Here is a 21,537-nt window from a genome sequence, read left to right as displayed (position 1 = left end):
GGGCTTCAGGCTGAATATTTACCATCTACCACCACTCTCTGACTTCGACTGGTTAGCCAGTTCTCTATCCAACTGGTCAAATTACCCACTATCCCATGCCCTCCTGCCTTTCCGCATAAGCCTACCATAGGGAATCTTATCAAATGCCTTACTAAAATCCATGCACACTACATTCACTACTCTACCCTCATCCACACGCTTGGTCACCTCCTCAAAGAATTCAATAAGACTCGTAAGGCAAAATCTACCCCTTTCAAATCTGTACTGGCTGTCCCTAATCAAGCAATGCCTTTCCAGATACTCATAAATCCTATCCCTCCGTACCTTTTCCCTTACTTTGCCTACCACCAAAGTAAGACTAGCTGGCCTGTAATTCCTGGGGTTATCCCTATTCCCTTTTTTGAACAGGGGCACAACATTCACCACTCTCCAGTCCCCTGGTACCACCCCCGTTGACAGTGAAGACGAAAAGATCATTGCCAACAGCTCTGCAATTTCCTCTCTTGCTGCCCACCTCATCCTTCCTAACAAGTATCTCCTCTAGCTTACCAGTCCGTTTCATACTCCCCTCTTCAACAATACGGTCCCTCTCATTTGTAAATACTGAAGAAAAGTACTCATTCAAGACTTCTCCTATCTCTTCCGACTCAATACACAGACTCCCACTACTATCCTTGATCGGACCTACCCTCGTTCTCGTCATTCTCGTGTTTCTCTCAAACGCCACGGGGTTATCCTTGATCCGACCCGCCAAAGATTTTTCATGCCCTCTCTTAGCTCTCCTAATCCATTTCTTCAACTCCCTCCTGGCTATCCTGTATCCCTCCAATGCTCTGTCTGAACCTTGTTTCCTCAACCTTATGTAAGCCTCCTTCTTCCTCTTTACTAGACGTTCAACCTCCCTCGTCAACCAAGGTTCCCTCACACGACCATCTCTTTCCTGCCTGACAGGTACATACATATCAAGGACACGTCGTATCTGTTCCTTGAAAAAGTTCCACATTTTAATGACATCCTTCCCTGACAGCCTATGCTCCCAATTTATGCTCCTCAAATCCTGTCTTGCAGCATCGTATTTACCCTTCCCCCAATTGTAAAACCTACCCTGTTGCACACACCTATCTCTCTCCATAACCAAGGTGAAAGTCACAGAATTGTGGTCACCATCACCAAAATGCTCACCCACTAACAAGCCCATCACTTGTCCCAGTTCGTTACCAAGTACCAAATCCAATATGGCCTCCCCTCTCTTCAGACAATCTACATACTGAGTTAGAAAAGCTTCCTGGACATACTGCACAAACGCCGCCCCGTCCAATCTACTTGATCTAAAGAGCTTCCAATCAATATTTGGGAAGTTGAAGTTGCCCTGTGGCTTCTGCAACTTTCCAAAATCTGTTTCCCAATCTGTTTCTCCACATCTCTGCTGCTATTGGGGGGCCTATAGTAAACACCCAACAAGGTGACTGCTCCTTTCCTACTTCTGACTTCAGCCCATACTACCTCCAAAGGCAGATCCCCATCGAACTGCCTTTCTGCAGCCATTATGCCATTTCTAATTAGCAACGCCACACCCCCTCCTTTTTTACCACCCTCCCTAATCTTACTGAAACATCTGTAACCAGGAACCTCCAACCATTCCTGTCCCTCTTCTATCCACGTTTCCGTGATGGCCACAACATCGTAGTCCTAAGTACTGACCCATGCCTTAAGTTCACCCACCTTTTATTTCTGATACTCGTTGCGTTGAAGTATACACACTTGAACTCATCTCCGTGTCCGCAAGTATTCCCTGTCAGTGCTACCTTCTCCACAACCTCCCTACATTCTTGGACATCCTGAAAAACAGCTAACCTACTTGCTGGACTACAAGTCAGGATCCCATCCCCCTGCCAAATTAGTTTAAATCCCCCCGAAGAGTGCTAGCAAACCTACCTCCCAGGATATTGGTGCCCTTCTGGTTCAGGCGCAACCCATCCTGCTTTACAGGTCCCACCTTCCCCAGAATGCAGTCCAATTGTCCAAATACCTGAAGCCCTCCCCCCTACACCATCCTTGCAGCCACGTGTTAAACTGCACTGTCTCCCTATTCCTTGCCTCACTGTCACGTGGCACCGGCAACAACCCAGAGATGACGACTCTGTCTGTCCTAGCTTTTAGCTTCCATCCTAACTCCGAGCTCCTGAATGACCTCCCCACCCCTCTTCCTACCTATGTCATTGGTGCCGATGTACACCACGACTTCTGGCTGCACACCCTCCCCCTTAAGGATTCTGACGACACGGTCCGAGACGTCTCGGACCCTGGCACCCGGGAGGCAACAAACCAACCGAGAATCTCGCCCATGTCCTCAGAACCGCCTGTCTGTCCCTCTAACTAATAGAGTCTCCTATAACTAGCGCTCTCCTCCTCACCCCCTTTCCCTTCTGAGCCTCAGAGCCGGACCTTGTGCCAGAGACCCGGTCAGTGCAGCTTACCCTGCTAGGCTGTCTCTTCTCTCTCTCCGCCCCCCCCCCCCCCCCCCCCGCCCCCAAACAGTATCCAAAGCGGTATGCTTATTTTTTGAGAGGAACAACCACAGGGGATCCCTGCACTGCCTGCTTCCTCCCCTTCCCACCTCTAACAGTTATGCCAGAAAACAGAGATAGCTGGGTAACAATGTCCCTGTAGCTTCTATCTATCAGCCTCTCAAATAATTCTCAGTTCATCCAACTCCAGCTCCAGTTCCCTAATGCGGTCAGTGAGGAGCTGGAGCTGGCTGCACTTCCTGCACATGAAGTCGGCAGGAGCATCGGTGGTCACCCCTACCTCAAACATCCTGAAGGAGGAATGTTCCACTGCCTGCGCTACCATAACTCTACACTTAGTCTCCAAAACAAGGACACTAAGTAGCTTACCTGTTCAGCCGACTAAGTCCTTTTTTTAGGTTAGAGGAGGAGGGAAGGTGGGAGACACTACCCATGTAGTGTCTCTGGTTCCTTCTCCACTCAAATAATCTCCAATCACTTACCTTCCTGACCAGCTCTGTGCTCCGCCTTCACTTCTACCCAGCTCCCGCCGCTCTCTGCGAATTGAGAATATGACCAGTGAACCAAGACTGAGTACTCTGCTGAGAAAAACAATTGCTGGAAAAGCTCAGCAGGTCTGGCAGCATCTGTGTAGAGAAACCAGAGTTAGCACTTCTGGTCCGATGACTCTTCCTCAACTTGTTTTTATTTAGAAAAACATGGCTTGATTTGAAGTTGTCCTACTGATGAATCTTTGTAATTATTCAAAACACCAAATTGTGATAATTCAGACTTTTCTACATGATCAAGTGTAAAGTAGCATCCATTGATTTATACTTTGCATGCTTTGTTTCTTAATCAATTGTATAGGTTCAAACTCCATATGCCATCTACTGGCAATTCTGGGATAATGTGTGTTTAGACATTGCAATTTGGCGATATTATCGTTGAAGAATTAGGAAACTTATTTTGGAGAGCGCTCACCTCCGTTAGCAATAGCGCAATGTCGGTGCCAAAGTCTCTGCGCTGATCTGTGCATGCTCGATGTCAGCGCTGGTCTTCGTGCAGTTCTGCGCTTACACCAATGTCAACTGCCAACAGAGCAGCTTTCTTACATTTTTTTAAAAAATGTACTATGTTAATTTACTTTGATTTCATTAATAAACATGATTTCCGCTTTCGTTAAGGCTGTGCTATACTGTTAGATTTTTGGGGTGATTTTTGAGCAATCATGAGTGCTTTTTTCTTTGCTACTCTGCCCCTAACCTCACTTTTTTTCCCATAGGCCCCATTATTTCTATTAAGCGATTTTCTATTAAACACGGTTTTTCCAGAAAGCAACTACGGTGTTATAGGAGAACTACCTGTATTAGTTTATCTTAACTGTTCTAAATAGTCCCTCAATGTAATCTTTATTTTGAAAAACCAAATATCTAACTTATTAGCTCATGTCTCAATATTTTGCTGAAAATGCACATCTTTATAATGGAGAAACATCCCTCAGATAACCTTTTTTCCCTTTTCAGGCAGAGGAGTACGGTTATATTACATTGGTGGGGAAGTTTTTGCGGAGTGTCTGAGTGACAGTGCCATCTTTGTTCAAAGTCCAAACTGTAACCAAAGATACAGCTGGCATCCTGCAACAGTATGCAAAATTCCACCTGGTAAGAAAGCTTTAAGTGCCTAAAATCATGAACTCTTGCTGTCTGGTCAAAAGAAACTGGTCAGTATAAGAAATGTACAGCTCATGTATTTAAAAATGAATTATTTGCTAATGGTTATGTACCTCCAAGTTCTGCTTTTGAATACTTTACTTTAATAATCACAATTCAAAACCTACTCACGAAACAGCAGTGCTGAGATGTTTGCTGTGTGGATGACCTAGCCAAGCTACAGAAATTCAGTTTTTAAGAAAAACCAATAACTGGGGAGGGGGTCTTGTAGCTTTTTGTTGCCTTCTTGATGACAATGTTTTGCCAATTGGAGTTAACTTGATAATCAGCAAGTGATTAGTTTGGAAATTTGGCATTCTTGCAATTGTCCTGATGAGTGTAAAATGCATTCTCCACTCCTCCCTCCAACAACCCACCCCCACCCCCTTTACAGAATATAAGCATAAGCTAGCCAAGAAATCAATGTAATGCATCTCTTCTAAACTGCTTCCTCAAAAGGGCCAAAATGTAAACAATAGTTCACATGTGGTCTCACTAATGCTTTGAATGTTATAGCATCACTTTCCCTACTTTTATACTCGGACAACAAATGCCAATTTGCAATTTATCTTCCATATTACCTTCTGTATGTTATGGTAGTTCTCTGCCATCCAGGTCAGCCATGGGCATCCAGCTCCCTCTGCATCAATGTATTCTTTAGTTCTCTCCATTTAGATAGTAAATTGTCTTCCTTTTCTTTCAATCAAAATGGATAACCTCCTACTAATCCACATTAAACTCCACATTTTAGCCCATTCACTCAACCTATCCAGATGGAAATTTTTTTCATTGCAACTTACTTTCCCACATATTATAGTATCATCTGCAAATTTGTCTGTCATACCTTCTATGCCAGCATTCATGCCATTAGTATGGATTGTAAATAGTTGGACCCAAGAACCAAAGGCATCCCACTCATTACAGCCTGCTATTGGCCTGAGGTCTTATGTAGGCCAAACCAGGAAAAACTGGCAGTTTTCTTCCTTAAAGGGCAAGAGTAGACATGTGGGGTTTTTGACGTTTGACCGTAATTATATGGTTTCCAGTAGGCTGGATTTATATTTCAGATTTTTATCAAATTCAAATTTCTCTTATGGTGGGATGCAGTTTTCATCCTCTTTATAAACAAATGATCATGAATTATATTGAATAGAGCTACACAAGTGTTTTTGACATTTGAAAATATCCATGTCCCGTCTTTGATTTGTATGCACCATCAAAACTATATTAAGTAATAATTAGAGATGCTCTGTGAATGCTACTTGCTTTTTAAATTTATCTCTAAATTTACTGAGTGCCAAGTATATTGTAATTTGCTATTTTATAATTCTGTTTCTCAGGTTGTAACCTAAAGATATTCAACAACCAGGAGTTTGCAGCGCTTCTAGCTCAGTCTGTAAACCAAGGTTTTGAAGCTGTTTACCAGTTAACGAGAATGTGCACAATTAGGATGAGTTTTGTGAAAGGCTGGGGTGCTGAATACAGGTAAGAAATTAGTGGCACTTATGTAGCTTTTGTTTCCTGCTTTCTCAATGTGATGGGGGATATTCACTGCTGAACAGTAATTCTGAGCTATTGCATCAACTTAGTGAAATGAATTGTCATATTTTACTAACGGTAACATTGATCAGGAGTCTTAAATATTCAATTTTTTCCAAAACTCACTTGCGCAATAGCACAACCCTTTAACCAGCTAATATTATGAAACCATTTATGACTACCTGGGTCCCATAAAACTTTGTATCTTCAGACTGCACTCATTGATATTCCTGTATCCACAGCGCAATGCAAAGTTGGGAGCGCATGATTATTTTTGATCACGAGAATCATCAGGCATACTTGTTGAACAATATTAAATATATCTGGGTTGATCCCGGATAAGGAGATCTGACAGTGTATACCATGCAACAGATCCTTACTATAATTGTGACAAAACTGCTTTTCTTTTGCATTCTGATCTCCTTGCACTCTGATGTCCTTACAATAAAGGGTATGATCACTTGCTTTATTGTTAACTATATTAAATCTGTGTTTCGCATACAAGGATCCTCTGCATACCAAACATTTGCTAATATCTCATGTCTTCAATAAGCAGGCTGCTTAACCATTCTTCCCTCCAAATTGGATAACTTCACATTTTACCACTTTCACAATCCTACGCTTCCTTTTCCAATCATTTTCAGCATCTACTTCCTTTTGTAGTTATGTTTATTTTTAGTCCACTAACCAATCCTCAGTCTATGTTATGATCTCCTCCAGTCCCACGAATAACCATTTGCAATGCACATTATTGAAAAGCTCCTTTTTTTTAAAAAAAAAATGCAAATCTACCACATGCACTGATTCTCCTTGGTTACAATAGCTGCACATTTTTTAGAAAATAAAATGTTCATGATTTTTATTTAACTGAACTGAGGTGCTGTCAAGAATATTCAAAGAAAAATATTGCTGTAAAATGAGCTTTCACTTCCTACAATATCTGGTAGGAAATTGAGCAAAGCAAGAGGTATCTGAATGGATTTGGAATTTTGAAGTCCTTTAAATTTTATATCAAATTGTCCTTTGGTTTGTATTGCTGTTAAATGGAAGATCTGTGATTAAAGGTTACTGCAAGTAAAACTGAAAAACAGTTGCATGTGCTAAATGTAGAAAAACACAAGAAGCCTGAGTATTTGTATTTTGAAATTTAAAAGCTCTGTGGTCACCATACTCTAATGATATATTGTACGGATTGGTGACATTGTGAATATAACTTTGTACTAGATTCTGAAACCTGGACCTGTTAATCTAAATGTTGCTCAAACTCTAACATTGACTAGACATAATTCAGTCCAAAAAACTGCAGTAGTGGGTTATTGATTTCAGACTTAAAATTGTAGACATGTTCAAAGTTTGTGCGAAGATTTGTAGCTCGGGTGCTTGTAGTGGTTCTGTTCACCGAGCTGGAAGTTTTTGTTGCAAACGTTTCGTCCCCTGGCTAGGAGACATCAAGAGTGCTCTGGAGCCTCCTGCAAAGCGCTTCTTTGATGTTTCTTCCGGTATTTATAGTGGTCTGTCCTTGCCGCTTCCGGGTGTCAGTTTCAGCTGTCCGCTGTAGTGGTTGGTATATTGGGTCCAGGTCGATGTGTTTGTTGATGGACTTTGTGGATGAATGCCATGCCTCTAGGAATTCCCTGGCTGTTCTCTGTCTGGCTTGCCCTATGATAGTAGTGTTTTCCCAGTCGAATTCATGTTGCTTGTTGTCTGAGTGTGTGGCTACTAGGGATAGCTGGTCGTGTCGTTTCGTGGCTAGTTGGTGTTCATGTATGCAGATTGTTAGCTGTCTTCCTGTTTGTCCTATATAGTGTTTTGTGCAGTCCTTGCATGGTATTTTATAAACTACATTAGTTTTGCTCATGTTGGGTACTGGCTCCTTTGTTCTAGTAAGTTGTTGTCTGAGCGTGGCTGTTGGTTTGTGCGCCGTTATGAGTCCTAAGGGTCGCAGTAGTCTGGCTGTCAGTTCTGAAATGCTCCTGATGTATGGTAGTGTGGCTAGTCCTTTTGGTTGTGGCATGTCCTCGTTCCGTGGTCTATCTCTTAGGCATCTGTTGATAAAGTTGCGCGGGTATCCGTTTTTGGCGAATACCTTGTATAGGTGTTCCTCTTCCTCTTTTCGCAGTTCTGGTGTACTGCAGTGTGTTGTAGCTCTTTTGAATAGAGTCCTGATGCAGCTTCGTTTGTGTGTGTTGGGGTGGTTACTTTCATAGTTTAGGACTTGGTCTGTGTGTGTTGTTTTCCTGTGTACCCTTGTGGTGAGCGGACCTGGACAGCGGATACAAACACTCCATACAATCAACACAGGAATTCTTGGACGCCATCAGGAATACACACATAGACAAAGAAGAAACCACGATCTCATTCGACGTGACTGCACTGTTCACTTCGATTGACAAAACCCTAGCCAGAGAAACAATAGCCAACCTACTGGACATACAGAACAGAAAACAGGAGGCGGAACCTATCAACAAAGATGGCATACTTAAACTACTGGACTTGTGCCTCACTACACACTTTACATTCAACAATCAGATATACGAACAAATCAATGGAACACCCATGGGATCACCTATCTCGGGACTCATAGCAGAGGCAGTTATGCAAAGGTTAGAACAAACAGCCCTACCACAAATTCAACCCAAACTCTGGGTCAGATATGTCGATGACACGTTCGTAATCATCAAAAACACGGAAATAGAAAAAACACACCGGATCATCAACATCACACTCACAGGAATCCGATTCACGAGAGATGTAGAAAAGGATAGCCAACTCCCATTCCTAGACGTGATAGTACATAGAACACCGAACGGAGAATTCACCACAAGGGTATACAGGAAAACAACACACACGGACCAAGTCCTAAACTATGAAAGTAACCACCCCAACACACACAAACGAAGCTGCATCAGGACTCTATTCAAAAGAGCTACAACACACTGCAGTACACCAGAACTGCGAAAAGAGGAAGAGGAACACCTATACAAGGTATTTGCCAAAAACGGATACCCGCGCAACTTTATCAACAGATGCCTAAGAGATAGACCACGGAACGAGGACATGCCACAACCAAAAGGACTAGCCACACTACCGTACATCAGGAGCGTTTCAGAACTGACAGCCAGACTAGTGCAACCCTTAGGACTCATAATGGCACACAAACCAACAGCCACGCTCAGACAACAACTTACTAGAACAAAGGAGCCAATACCCAACATGAGCAAAACTAATGTAGTTTATAAAATACCATGCAAGGACTGCACAAAACACTATATAGGACAAACAGGAAGATAGCTAACAATCCGCATACATGAACACCAACTAGCCACGAAACGACACGACCAGCTATCCCTAGTAGCCACACACTCAGACAACAAGCAACATGAATTCGACTGGGAAAACACTACTATCATAGGGCAAGCCAGACAGAACAGCCAGGGAATTCCTAGAGGCATGGCATTCATCCACAAAGTCCATCAACAAACACATCGACCTGGACCCAATATACCAACCACTACAGCGGACAGCTGAAACTGACACCCGGAAGCGGCAAGGACAGACCACTATAAATACCGGAAGAAACATCAAAGAAGCGCTTTGCAGGAGGCTCCAGAGCACTCTTGATGTCTCCTAGCTAGGGGACGAAACGTTTGCAACAAAAACTTCCAGCTCGGCGAACAGAACCACTACTACATTGTAGACATGTGTTTGAGCATTGTTAATTGCATGTAACTGGTGCACTGTTGCAAAAACTAATTAAATGACAAATGGAATTTTATCTTTAGAAGTTTGAAGTTTAAAATGGTAGAAATAGTGCTTCACTTGTACAGAGCCTTGGTAAGACCTCATTCTGCAGTATTATCTCAATTCTAGACTCCAGTACGTCGAGGGAAAAATAATATTGGTCTTGGAGTGCTGCAGCTCATTAACCAAGGTGATGCTGGAGCTTCTTGGGCCGTTTGCTTCCTCTTCCATTTTGATGATTTTGGGCGATCTAACAAAGCTTGCGCTACTGTTTTCTTCCTGCCAGTTCTTCTGAAAAGTTGCATGCCCCTGAATATATAGTTCCCATAACTTTGTAACCATACTTCATAATAGGAATATAATCAAACCTATTATTGTCTCCTTCCCTTTCTCCCTGCAGCCCTGGTTGTTCCATTAGCCAGGAAACTGGTCCCAGTAAGGGGCCAGTGAAAAAATTAAACCCCTTCCACTGGAACATTTTGGTTCACGCACCAAACTTTAAACCACAAATTTAACTCTTTTTACCCTATGCCAGGTAGTAATCATGTGATATTTACCATAAGCTCATGATATGCAAGGATAGAGGTTGCCTATTTGACCCATTGACACTGCTGTACCATTGAGAGATCGTCACTGATCTGATAATCCTCAACTCCACTTGCTAGCCTTTGTCTCATAACCTTGGATTCCTGTCATGATTAGAAATGTGTCTTAACCTTGATTATGCTTAATGACCCAACCTAAGCATATGTGGTAAAGAATTCCACAGATTCACAACTCATTAAGAGCACATTCTTTCTCATCTGCCTTAAATGGGTGACCCCATAATTCTGAGATTGTCCCTGGTCCTAAACTCTGCCGCAAGGCGAAACAACTTACCTGCATCTACCCTGTCAAGTTCCCTAGGAATCTTGCATGCTTCAATATGGTTGCCTCTCATTCTTCAAAACTGTGTTTGAGTACAAGTCGAGTGTACTCAACCTCTCCTCATAACACAGTCCCTCCATACCCAGTAGCAATCTAGTGAACAGTGTTCAGACCGCCTGTAATGCCAGTACATCATTCCTTAGATAAGGCGACCAAAGTAAACATGTCCCTCCCTACTCTTATATTTCATTCCCTTTTAAATAAAAGCCAACAATCTTTTTGCCTTCCATATTACCTGCTGAACTTGCATGTGATTACAGAAGCTAACATACGAAAGCACTCTCAATGCTGTACCTTTCTGCAATCTATCTTTATACACTAACAATATACTGTATTCTTCCTGAACTCGCAGATTGGCCATAATCTCATTAAAAGGTGCTAATGCCTCGATGAGCTGTATGGTGTACTTCTCCTATGTTTTGTCTCCGAACATTCCTGCTGTTGTATTCATTGCCTTACCTAATAAAAGCAAGCATCTCAAATGCCGCCTTAACAGCCTTAGCCACCAGACATATTGTGTTTAAGGATCTGTGGCCATGCACACCAGCATCTCTCTGCTCCCCTGTGTGCTTCATAGGTCCTACCAGTCATTGTTCATCCTCCCAAAATGCATTGCATCATTTTTCCTGATTTAAATTCTGCCTATTGAACTAGTTCATCTGTACTGTCCTGTAGTCTAAGGCTTCCCCTCATGCAGTTTACTACACTAATTTTTGCCATTTGTCATCCTACTCAACAAACCTCCCAAATCTGCATATCGACCATTTAATGTATGGTACAAACAACAAAGGTCCCAGCATGAAACCTTGCAATAAATCTTTGGGTTTTCTGTCATGATGACAGCCTTCAATCATCACCCTCTGCCTCATGCCACATTTTGAACCCAGTTTTTTGAATTACTCTGCACCCCATGCGTTCTGACTACCTTGACCAGTCTCCCATGTAAGACATTGTCAAAAACTTCACTGAAGTCCAAGTAGACAAATCAACTTCACCCTCATCAATATATCTAGGCATCTTGAAGAACTCAGTCAAACCTGTCAGGCCTGGTCTTCCCTGACAAAGCTGTGCTGACTATCCTTGATTAAGGAGAAAGTGAGGACTGCAGATACAGGAGATCAGAGCTGAAAATGTGTTGCTGGAAAAGCACAGCAGGTCAGGCAGCATCCAAGGAGCAGGGGAATCGACGTTTCGGGCATGAGCCCTTCATTCCTGAAGAAGGGCTCATGCCCGAAACGTCAATTCTCCTATCCTTGATTAATCCTGCCTGTCCAATGGACATGAATTGCATATGGACTGCAACAATTCAAGAAGACAGGTAACTAGCATCTTCTCAAAGTAAACTATGAACAAGCAACAAATGCTGGCCCATGTCCTTTGAGTGACTGTATAAAAATCTGTCCCCCATAATTTTTCTGCAAGTTGCCCAATCGTTGATGTTAGACTCTGGCCTTTGTCATCCCCTCCCTTGCCTCCCATAAGGGTCCAGGGAATTATCCAATTTTAAACCTATTTTTTAAAAAATCTAATGCCAAACTGTGATTTGTTCAACTGTCATTCCTCCCTAATTTCTATACCAGTAATTAGAGGTGCAAAGTGCCCAATTAAAATCTCATCTACATCTTCTGGCTTCCTCACTGCTTGCTGCAGACCTGCTCTTAACAGCTGTGCTCTTTAGAACTTGACAAGCTCAATAGTTGTGCTGTTTAGCCACTTGAAGGATTTTGAAGTCATGAATCAGTAAATTCTGTACCCTTGTCACCCTCCGTGTTTCCTCCAAGTAGTGTTCGAGGTACAGAATACTAATTCATTTGCAGGAGGGTAGTACAAGTTAATCAGGAGGCTTTAATGATCATTGTTACAAATAGATATCACTGTCAGCATCTTTGCTAGTGCCTGTCTGGGATAGTGATGGGGGTCCTGAATTGTGAAATCCTGGAGCTGCAGACTCTACCATAGATAGTGTTGATGAGTCAGTTGGGGTGGGGTGCTCTGAATTCTGTCTGCTGTTTGCGCTGAGCCTCTGCATTCTGTTTGGCGCTTTCGTGGATGCTCCTCTAGTTTGTGTTCTAGGGCAGGTTATTCTGCAAATCAGTCAGGACGTTGCATTTGTTTTTGCAGGCTTTCAGATGTCATTGTAGTATTTCCTATGCCTTTCAGGCGATTGCTTGCCTTTGTGGAGCTCTGAGTAGAGCTTGTTGAGGAGGTCCAATGTTGGGCAAGTGAGCAATGTGGCCTGTCCATCGCAGCTGGTCACGCATGACTAGTGCTTTGATACTGGGGCCATTGATGCACCTATCCTGCCGGTGGATTTGCAAGATTTTGCAAAGCCAATACTGCAGTAACTTTACTGGGATTTCAGGTATCTGCTGTGCATGATCCATGTTTCGGATGTCGGTTGAAGGACGGGAATCATAGTCTTCTGTAAACTGTGCGCTTAGTGCTGGTTTGAGGTCTCTGACTTGGAACGTTCTGTGCCTCAGGCATCAAAAGCTGCAATGGCACATTGGAGTCAATATTGGATTTCGTCGTTCACACCTCCTTGAAAATGAATTGTCTTGTGATAGTTAAAGTTCGTGAACTTCTTTAAATGGGACAAACACCAGATCAGCAACTTTTTAAGACATACTTGTTGCAGTCTTTTAAGAAGTAATTAAGTCAGGAGCCATAGCCTAATTCCTTTATAATAGAAGAGTACTAAAGCAAAGAAGCACCTGTTTGTAATGAAACTTTGAAGTCTATAAAATAGGACCAAATAGTTGCAACAGTGATAATGGTTAAGGAAAGCAAGGAAAGAATGTTGGCTAATGGATTGGAATGTTGAGCTCCTTTTAATAGTACTTGGGGATCTGTTATACAATCCCAGCTTTAATCTTTTATCCAAGTGGGCATCTGTAACAATACAAAGTTTCCTCAGTATTTCGCTCAGGTGTAAACCTGGATAAAGTTCATAGAGTGGCATGTAGCCACTAGCTTGTACCCACCTGACTGATAATTATATTGCCAATTGATTCAAAATATTTTTATTTGAATTAAAAGAGCAAATGCAATAGCCATTTTGGGGCATAAGTTTATTTTTGACCAACTCACCCATTTCAAATCTACGCAATTTCAAAATCTATTGTATTTTAGTCTAATTTATTGTATCTGCATTACATGGTACTAATTATTTAAACTTTTTCTTTGTTTATTTAGACGGCAGACTGTGACGAGCACTCCTTGTTGGATTGAACTTCACCTGAATGGACCGTTGCAATGGCTTGACAAAGTTTTAACCCAAATGGGGTCTCCCTCTGTCCGTTGCTCAAGCATGTCCTAAATAACTATGTCCCTATTTCGGTATCAAGATGGGACTAAACATAAGATGGAGTCAAATCAACAGACTTAAACAGCTTTTCTGTTTTAGTATTTGTGTTATTCCGAGAGACTATCTGTTTGTTAATACAAAACAAAATCAAAAAGAATGGCACTTGATCTCATCAACCTAAGCACCTTGTTGAGTTTTATTACCCCACACCCAGATTATGACAAAAATTTATTAGTATTAGTGTATTAAACACACGAATATAGCTTATGGCTGAGGGTGAAGGGAAGGCTGTGTAAAAAGACATTTTGCATTAATGCACATGTCGAGTGCCTGAGGTCCATCAATGACATGTACAGTAATTCAATTGTGATTCCACGCACGTTAGTTAGAATGGATTCTTCATTAAATGAAATCTCTATCGTTTTCTTTGTCTCATCCCCGACCAGCCCCCTCCCTGCCTTCAATTAATTAAAATTTGATGAGTAATATAATTGATACACATTGCAAATAAAAAGCACAGTTAATGAATTTAAAATGAGAAACTGAAAAGTAGCTGGTAGTGGGAAGCATAACATGAATTTAATTTTCCACATTGGATTATAATTACCATAAACACTCATTTAGAAACAAATATCACTGGCATTTTGGTAAGAGTTTTTTTTCCAAAGATTGAGGTGATAGCCTTATTGCTGGAGAAATGCTGAGTTGTGACCGCCAAAGTTAGGTAAATTTGGACTCACCAGGAATGAATGTAGCTGGAACTGGCATTTTACTATCCAAACATTTCCAGTGATGGCTTATAAAGGGAAATGGACAGAATTGTAGTCATATTCGACATGTTGTTGATTTTAGTTTAGGAAAAATGTCAAATTATAATAAATTTTTCCTAAATGTAGCTCATCTGAAAATAAGTGAACTTCATGAAAAATGGGAATACTTTATTATTTCACAGCATTTTATCAAATCGTTAAATAGTTGGACCTTGCATTAAACAGCATAATGCAGTTTATTTACCTTTGGTACCTGTTCAGCCTAATTCTGATCGTATTGTTTCGAAATGATGTAAAATTGAGAAGCTTGTAAGCTATTTTAGCCTCTATTTCATTTAAATTTGTTTTAGAATGTATACGGTACTGATAAATGCTGTTATCTCTATTCCTGGCATTATGTAGAGGTTGTAGCTGTTCTTATGCATGCTGTGACAATAACTTTTACTGAACTCCTTTTGCTTATGATTTCTTTTGTGTCATTATTTGGGGAAATTCTTGGAACAAGAATTATCAAGGCTTTTAAAACTTGAAATTGACAACGTCTTAATGGTAAACTAGAAGACCCTTCACATGTAAGAGATAATTGCCATATTGTACTTACCTTTGCCTGATCATTGTAAGTTTTAATATTGCCCAAAAGTTATGTTCCTTCTCCCAGCGCTGAAAATTTGTGAAACTGGATAGTAACAGCCAGTAAAAGGATCTTTTCTGCAAGTTGTTGAGCAATTTGTTTCTGAAATTAACAGTATTGGTGACTGGTGCTTTATTTGAAAGGGCCCTTTTTTTAATACTAGTATGTTACTCATGGCATTGAAAATATTTGGATTTTTTATTTATTGATGCCAATCACTGCTCTTCATTGAGTTGTTACCTCTGGGTCAGAAATAATCAATGCAAAACCATGAGGTCTGTGCCATTTTCATTTTATTTGAAGCCTGATTTTTGGTTTTTTTTTTTTGGATCATTTCTGTAAAGTGGGGTGGAGGGTGAGGGTAACAAGCTTATATGAACCATATTACTAAGCCAATTTTAGGTATAGTCTGAAAGAGTACAATTGAGGAAATTGCAGCTTCAGTGTTTTTATTCAATTTTGCATTTAGTCATTTTGCCGGTGCAGTGTCATGTTTAAGTATAATGGATGTTGGTTACATCTTGTAAATATCTATTACTGATTGAAATTGTCGTTCAGTCTTACATTGGACTTCTCATACTTGCAGAATATCCACTTAGGCTAAATACTCCCTTTTTAGGAAGGTAGAAGTTAACCATAAACCTCCTTTACTTCCAACTTCTTCCTCCCCAAGCTGTAAAAAGCTCTGAGATGGAGTGTAAAATTATAAATTACGCATCTTAATCATTTTAGAATTGCAATTTTTTATTTAAACATTGCTTCTCTGAAGCAGTGATTTGACTCACTTTTGAATTATATTTGAGAAATAGCCACAAAAAGGCACAATCCACCTTCAATTTTAGTATAATGATTGGATAATAGCTGTACATGTTCTTCATGATCCTCACACACTCAAAGTTCATGCACCCAAAAATCATAAGGAATACATATTTTAATGTGTTCTGATTGTTTGGCAGGGTGGCTACAGGTGGGATCTTTTTGAGGGGCTATGTAACTTGTAAAATAGAACACGTACAACTTGCTAATAATTCTGTGATCTAGCTGTCTGTCATATATCAGTTTTGTGGCAGCTACAGAATTGCTTTTTAAATTTCTTTTTATGTTGTTTTATCCTCTACATTACACTAGTGCTGTACTTTGTAAGTGCAACTGGTGATAGCTTATTTTTTGAGAACCGACATGGCAAGTGGTTAATGCTTCCAACAGCTATGGCTGTTTGTAGGCCATCAGCGACAGTTCTGCTTGCCATAGAGTCTTGGGAATGAATGAACGTAGTACCAAATAATAGAAGATGGGCCAGACCTTTGAAAGGAAACTAGCAGAGCCTTTACCATTCTACTTGTGAGCTTGTTTTACCAGTAGAATTCTGTATTGGTAGAACTGATGAACTTGAGCGGGGAAAAAATTTCAGGTTTGTTGCATATGCAGACTAAGTGAATACACTAATAAAAGTTTTAATTCTGATGTCCTTTTGTTTTTATTTCAAATGTGGGGCTGTATTGCAAGCTATAATTTAATAAGTGGAATGAAACCTGAATTCTGTCTGAATACAGTACGAAATGTCACAACACTTATTCTCCAGAAGTAATTAGACTTTTTTTGATAATATTGTTTCTGTTTTTGAGGTATTTGGAAATCTCTTTCCACAATTGCATAATACCAATGCTAAACGATGGGAAATATCTTCGCAGTCGAAGTGGACGTATGTTGAGAGGCAATGTGGTACTAAAAAGAAACAGCATTTTAAAAAGATGTTTTTCTCCCTTTGGTTAATATAGCTTATGGAAATGTTATGCAATTGTTGCCTGATTTTAATCTTCAATATATTTAGTAATCTGAGGGATTAGGACAGTGAATAGTTATACTAATGGAATTTAAATGTTGAACTGCATTCTTGCATTCAGAGGATTGAATGCCTACCTTTTGGTTTTGATGTCGGGTCCAGTGGTTCACTGTTCCTTCAGTCTTGTGTAGCTCACATTTACAGAGGACAAAAACTAGCTAACCATCCAGATGCTAACCACTCTGTCTGGGAGATTGTTGTGCTGTAATGCAGGATCAGTCAAAGGTGGTTATCAACATGACACCGTTTGTTTTCTCTGAACAAAGCTTAGAGGCTATGTGAAGAAAAGAGACCTACATATAATCAGTAATGCTAGACTTAAAAATCTGTGGATTATGAGAATTGGAATTTAAGCAGTTTTGGACATTACTGACTTGTAAAAGTTATTATGCGATTGCTTAAAACTGTTAAGTCAAAATGAAGAAAACTATGCTTTATTTGCTTTTATTAATATAAAAGTCACTTTGGAAAGCTAGGTGTTTTCATGAGATAAGACTAGAGTTCTATATCTTTTAATGATTGAAAAAGCAGACCCATAAAATCTGAATAAATCTGTGCTGTTATTGAGTAGCAACAATTTTTGAACTGAGGTAATTACTGTTTCTTATTCACTATATGCCGAGAGTTGTGGACACTTGAAGTTTGCAAAGACAAGCAGTGCTGTTTCTCGCCATGTGTCCGACTTTGCAGCTGAAACTCTCCAAACTGTTTCACCAAAAGGGAGATATAGAAGCAACCTGTTAAGGTTTCAAAAATCAGGACACTTTCTCGGTTGAATCTGAAGTCTGGTCTGAAGATTTTCCCATTATTCTGCAACTGTCAGAAATCTGATCTCATTGACAGAAACTCAAAGGAACTGAAGTCAGCTTTTTTGTTTTGTCATTTGACTTTGTCCCTTAGCCTAGATGGATATTGTTTTGTTATTACTGTGTGCCTAAATTCCCCCAACCATAACATCTCTGCAGTGTCACCCATGTCTTTTGGTCCTTTGTGCACAAATGTATGCTTGAGATTAAGGGAATATTGTTTAATTTTTATGTAGCTTAGTTGATAACCAGTTTGCCACTTATTTAAAAAATACGTTTGCCAGAATAAACATGTTATTTTGAGTTCGTTGAAAAGCTTGGTGAAAATATTTTGTTCCAGTGAACAATAATGCAAAGAACCAATGTTTGTTTTTGCTGATTGAATTAACACATTTTGTACAACTGGTGGAGTTATGGAGCTCCATTTCAAGTGCATTCTTCCCACCAATCATCATTAAAGTCAACTTATCTTTCCATTATAAGAAGATTATTTTCCAAATTTGTGCCATTTGGAATTGGTGAATTGTGAGGCATGTTTAAATCCTTCAGCTGTGAAAGATAGCAAGAAACAGAAGTGAGTCACCAGGTCATGTAGCTAGAAAAGAATACTGCCACCATAAATGGGCTCTGTGTATCCAACCACCCACACCAATGTGAAATTCTTCTGCAAAATTCAATTGGAAGGTATTTATCTCTACAGAAGTCTGTAAAATGAAAAGGGGGAGGTGAGGAGTGGTAGTAGGCATGGTGAATGTGTAATTTTTCACATTATCCTTGACAATCTGGCAAGGAAATAACTTGTTTTTTTTCATTTCTTTCTGCCTAGATTACACTTGGATGCAAAGTGCAGGAAAAAGGGTGAACATCTATAATTCTGGCCCTTTTATCTACATTTACTTTTGTCAGAGACTGACAAAAAAAATGGGCATTTTGTGTAGCATGCAGGTATACTGTTGACACTAGTAGCTGTTTCTTGGTTCTGGCATTTGCTGTTTTTCCACCTTTTCATTGGGTGTGAAACCTAACCGAGAAACTGATCTTGGCTGAAGGAGTGAATTAATAAAGGATGTGAACCGGAAAGAGGTAGACTCAGGCCGTCATGGACAGAGTGCACTTAAGGGGGTACTCCTACTTGATACTCAGGCATAAGGAGAACCATAGGAAAATGTTTTGTTTCTTTCAGGATTCAAATTTATTCTCCAAGCCGATCTTTTTAACTTTCTGAGCCTGATTTCTGGTTCGGTGTCTCCATCTGCATAAAGCATGTTTATAAATAAAACTATTTTGTACATTCATTGGAGGTTATCTACTTGACCATAAGACTGAGGAGCAGAATTAGGCCCTTTACCATATCAAGTGTGCTGCTCCATTTGATCATGGCTGATAGGTTTCTCTGACCCATTCTCTTGCCTTCTCCCCATAACCATTGATCCCCTTATTAATCAAGAACCTATCTATCTTAAATATCCTCAATGATTTGGTCTCCACAACCATCTGCGGCAATAAGTTCCACAAATTCACCATCCTATGTCTGAAGTACTTCCTCCTCATTTAATAAGGTCTTCCAACTTGTTCCCACGGCAAAATTAAGATCATTGACAAGATTCTGGACAATATGCATAATTTTCCATATCTTGCATTTCTTAAAGTTCTTAAACTTTACTGGGAAGCAGTAACATCTGAAATCGTATGCTTTGGGAATTACGCACCTGTACCATGTACCTTGAAGCTTTGGAGAGAAATACCACTAACAGTGTCTTTGGAAGATCCTTCAATCCAATGGCATGAAATGTGATTAACAACAACATCTTCAAGTTGCAACAAGACTCTAATGTTTTGACTAATTTATATGGACAAATAAAAGCAAAATACTGCAGATACTGGGAAATCTGCAACTAAAAGAAGTGCTGGAGAAACTTAGCACACCTAGTGGAGAAAGAATTCCTCTAATCATCATATTTCACTCAAAACATTAACTCGTCTGTCCATAGATAATGCTAGATCTAAGTTTCCCCAGCATTTTGTTTTTATTCACCTGAACACGCCGTGGCACGCATATAATGAAAACCAAACTCTCTAACTGCTCTCCTTCATACTCAATCTCAGATTTAGACTCTTAGATGGATAACAAATTATCGTGAGGCCCTCCAAGCATTCTTCATGAGATCAAACATTTCTTGGAGACCTGGCTTGCCATGGTGAAAAAGCTTCATTTAGAAAGGCATCAAACTAATGGGAACATAGAGGTGAACTCTAGGCATTAAAACAAGTACACTAATTTTCAAGCAACCTATCTACCTAGCTCTTCAAAGCTTGACATTGCAGAGTCTAGATGATACATTAATTTTGGACTCTGAATTTCACAGGTTTATACATGATCATACGCCTTCTAAATTCCAGTGAATATGGTCCTAACTAACCTGTCTCTTCATTCAACAGTCCTACTATCCCAGGAATTAGTCTGCTAAACTTTTTGTTGTATTCCCTCCATAGCCAGTCTCCCTCTGATAACGAGACTAAAACCAAATGCTACTCCAGGTGTGATCTCATAAAGGCCCTATACAATTGCAACAAGACATCCTTGCTGCAATATTCAAATCTTGTCACTATTAAGGACAACATACCATTTGCTGCCTTTACTGCTGCACCTGCATGCTTACTTTGTGACTGGTATAGGAGGGCACCCAAGTCCTATTGCGCCTCCCCTTTCCCAATCTATCACCATTCAGATAATATGCCAACATGTTTTTTGTTTCTACCAAAGTAGATAACCTCATGTATCTGCATTATACTGCATCTGTCATGCATTTTGCCCACTCATTCACTTTGTCAAAATCTTACTGAAGCATTTTGCATCCTACAAGATTCCCCTCCCACCCAACTTTGTGTCTGTAAACTTGCATATATTCTATTCAATTCTCTCCTCTAAATCATTAATATACATCGTTAATTGCTGGGTTGAAGTGCAGACCTGTGCAATAATTCAAGTGTCATAGCTTATCATTTAGGAAAACTCAAATACACAATATCTGCTGGTTCATGTTACAAGTAATATCGTCAAACATTTTCCTTTCATTAATTCATGTTAAATGTACAAAATGTTGCCTTTTTTTCCCAAATGTTCAATGATCACCAAGCCATAAGATGTGGTTAAGATGCCCCACATCTACATCTGCTAACTAGTTCTGTACTAGCTTGTGTCAGTACACTGCCTCAATACCATATGCTTGAATCTTCCAGTAAGGTGATCTCTTTTGTGGGATCTTATCAACTGCCTTCTGAAAGTCCAAGTAAACCACATTCACTGACTACACTTATAAATCTACTGTTGCATTTTTGCAAAATTGCAGTAAGTCTGTCGAGCATGATTTCTCTTTCTTAAATCTGTACTGACTCTGACCAATCCTGTCACTGTATTCCAAGTCCCCTGCTTTTAAATATTTTATAATTGACTCTAGCATTATCCCATGCTACTAATTTCCTTTAGTTCCTGCTCTTCTAAACAGTTATCCAGAAAGTTTTGCCCTCCTTTGTGAAGACAACTAAATATGTATTAAATTGGTCTGACATCTTTGTTCCTGATTTATAACTTAGTGTATTTCTGATCGCAAGGAATCTATATTTGTCTTCATTAATGTTTTTAGCCACATAGAATGAGAGAAGCTGTTGCAATCATAATCAACTTATTACATTTCTTCAAAATATATTCATAATTGCCTTAAATACTGAACTGACCAAAATGACACCAACTCAC

At 40.0% G+C, this 21,537-nt stretch overlaps 1 protein-coding gene across 2 annotated transcripts in view; it reads left to right on the top strand.

Annotated features, from left to right (window-relative positions):
• Positions 1-16,598, top strand: part of smad2 (SMAD family member 2) — a 128,570-nt gene extending 111,972 nt beyond the window's left edge. For both annotated transcript variants that reach the window (XM_060847630.1, XM_060847557.1), the window contains 3 exons: positions 4,034-4,171; positions 5,560-5,704; positions 13,622-16,598. In XM_060847630.1, the coding sequence (XP_060703613.1) occupies positions 4,034-4,171; positions 5,560-5,704; positions 13,622-13,745 (407 nt within the window). In that variant the 3' untranslated portion in view covers positions 13,746-16,598. The remainder of the gene's footprint in view (positions 1-4,033; positions 4,172-5,559; positions 5,705-13,621) is intronic.
• The last annotated feature ends 4,939 nt before the right edge of the window (positions 16,599-21,537 follow it).

Source organism: Hemiscyllium ocellatum, chromosome 1 (assembly GCF_020745735.1).
Source record: "Hemiscyllium ocellatum isolate sHemOce1 chromosome 1, sHemOce1.pat.X.cur, whole genome shotgun sequence".
Taxonomy (NCBI): domain Eukaryota; kingdom Metazoa; phylum Chordata; class Chondrichthyes; order Orectolobiformes; family Hemiscylliidae; genus Hemiscyllium; species Hemiscyllium ocellatum.
This window is presented reverse-complemented; position numbering and strand designations above follow the sequence as displayed.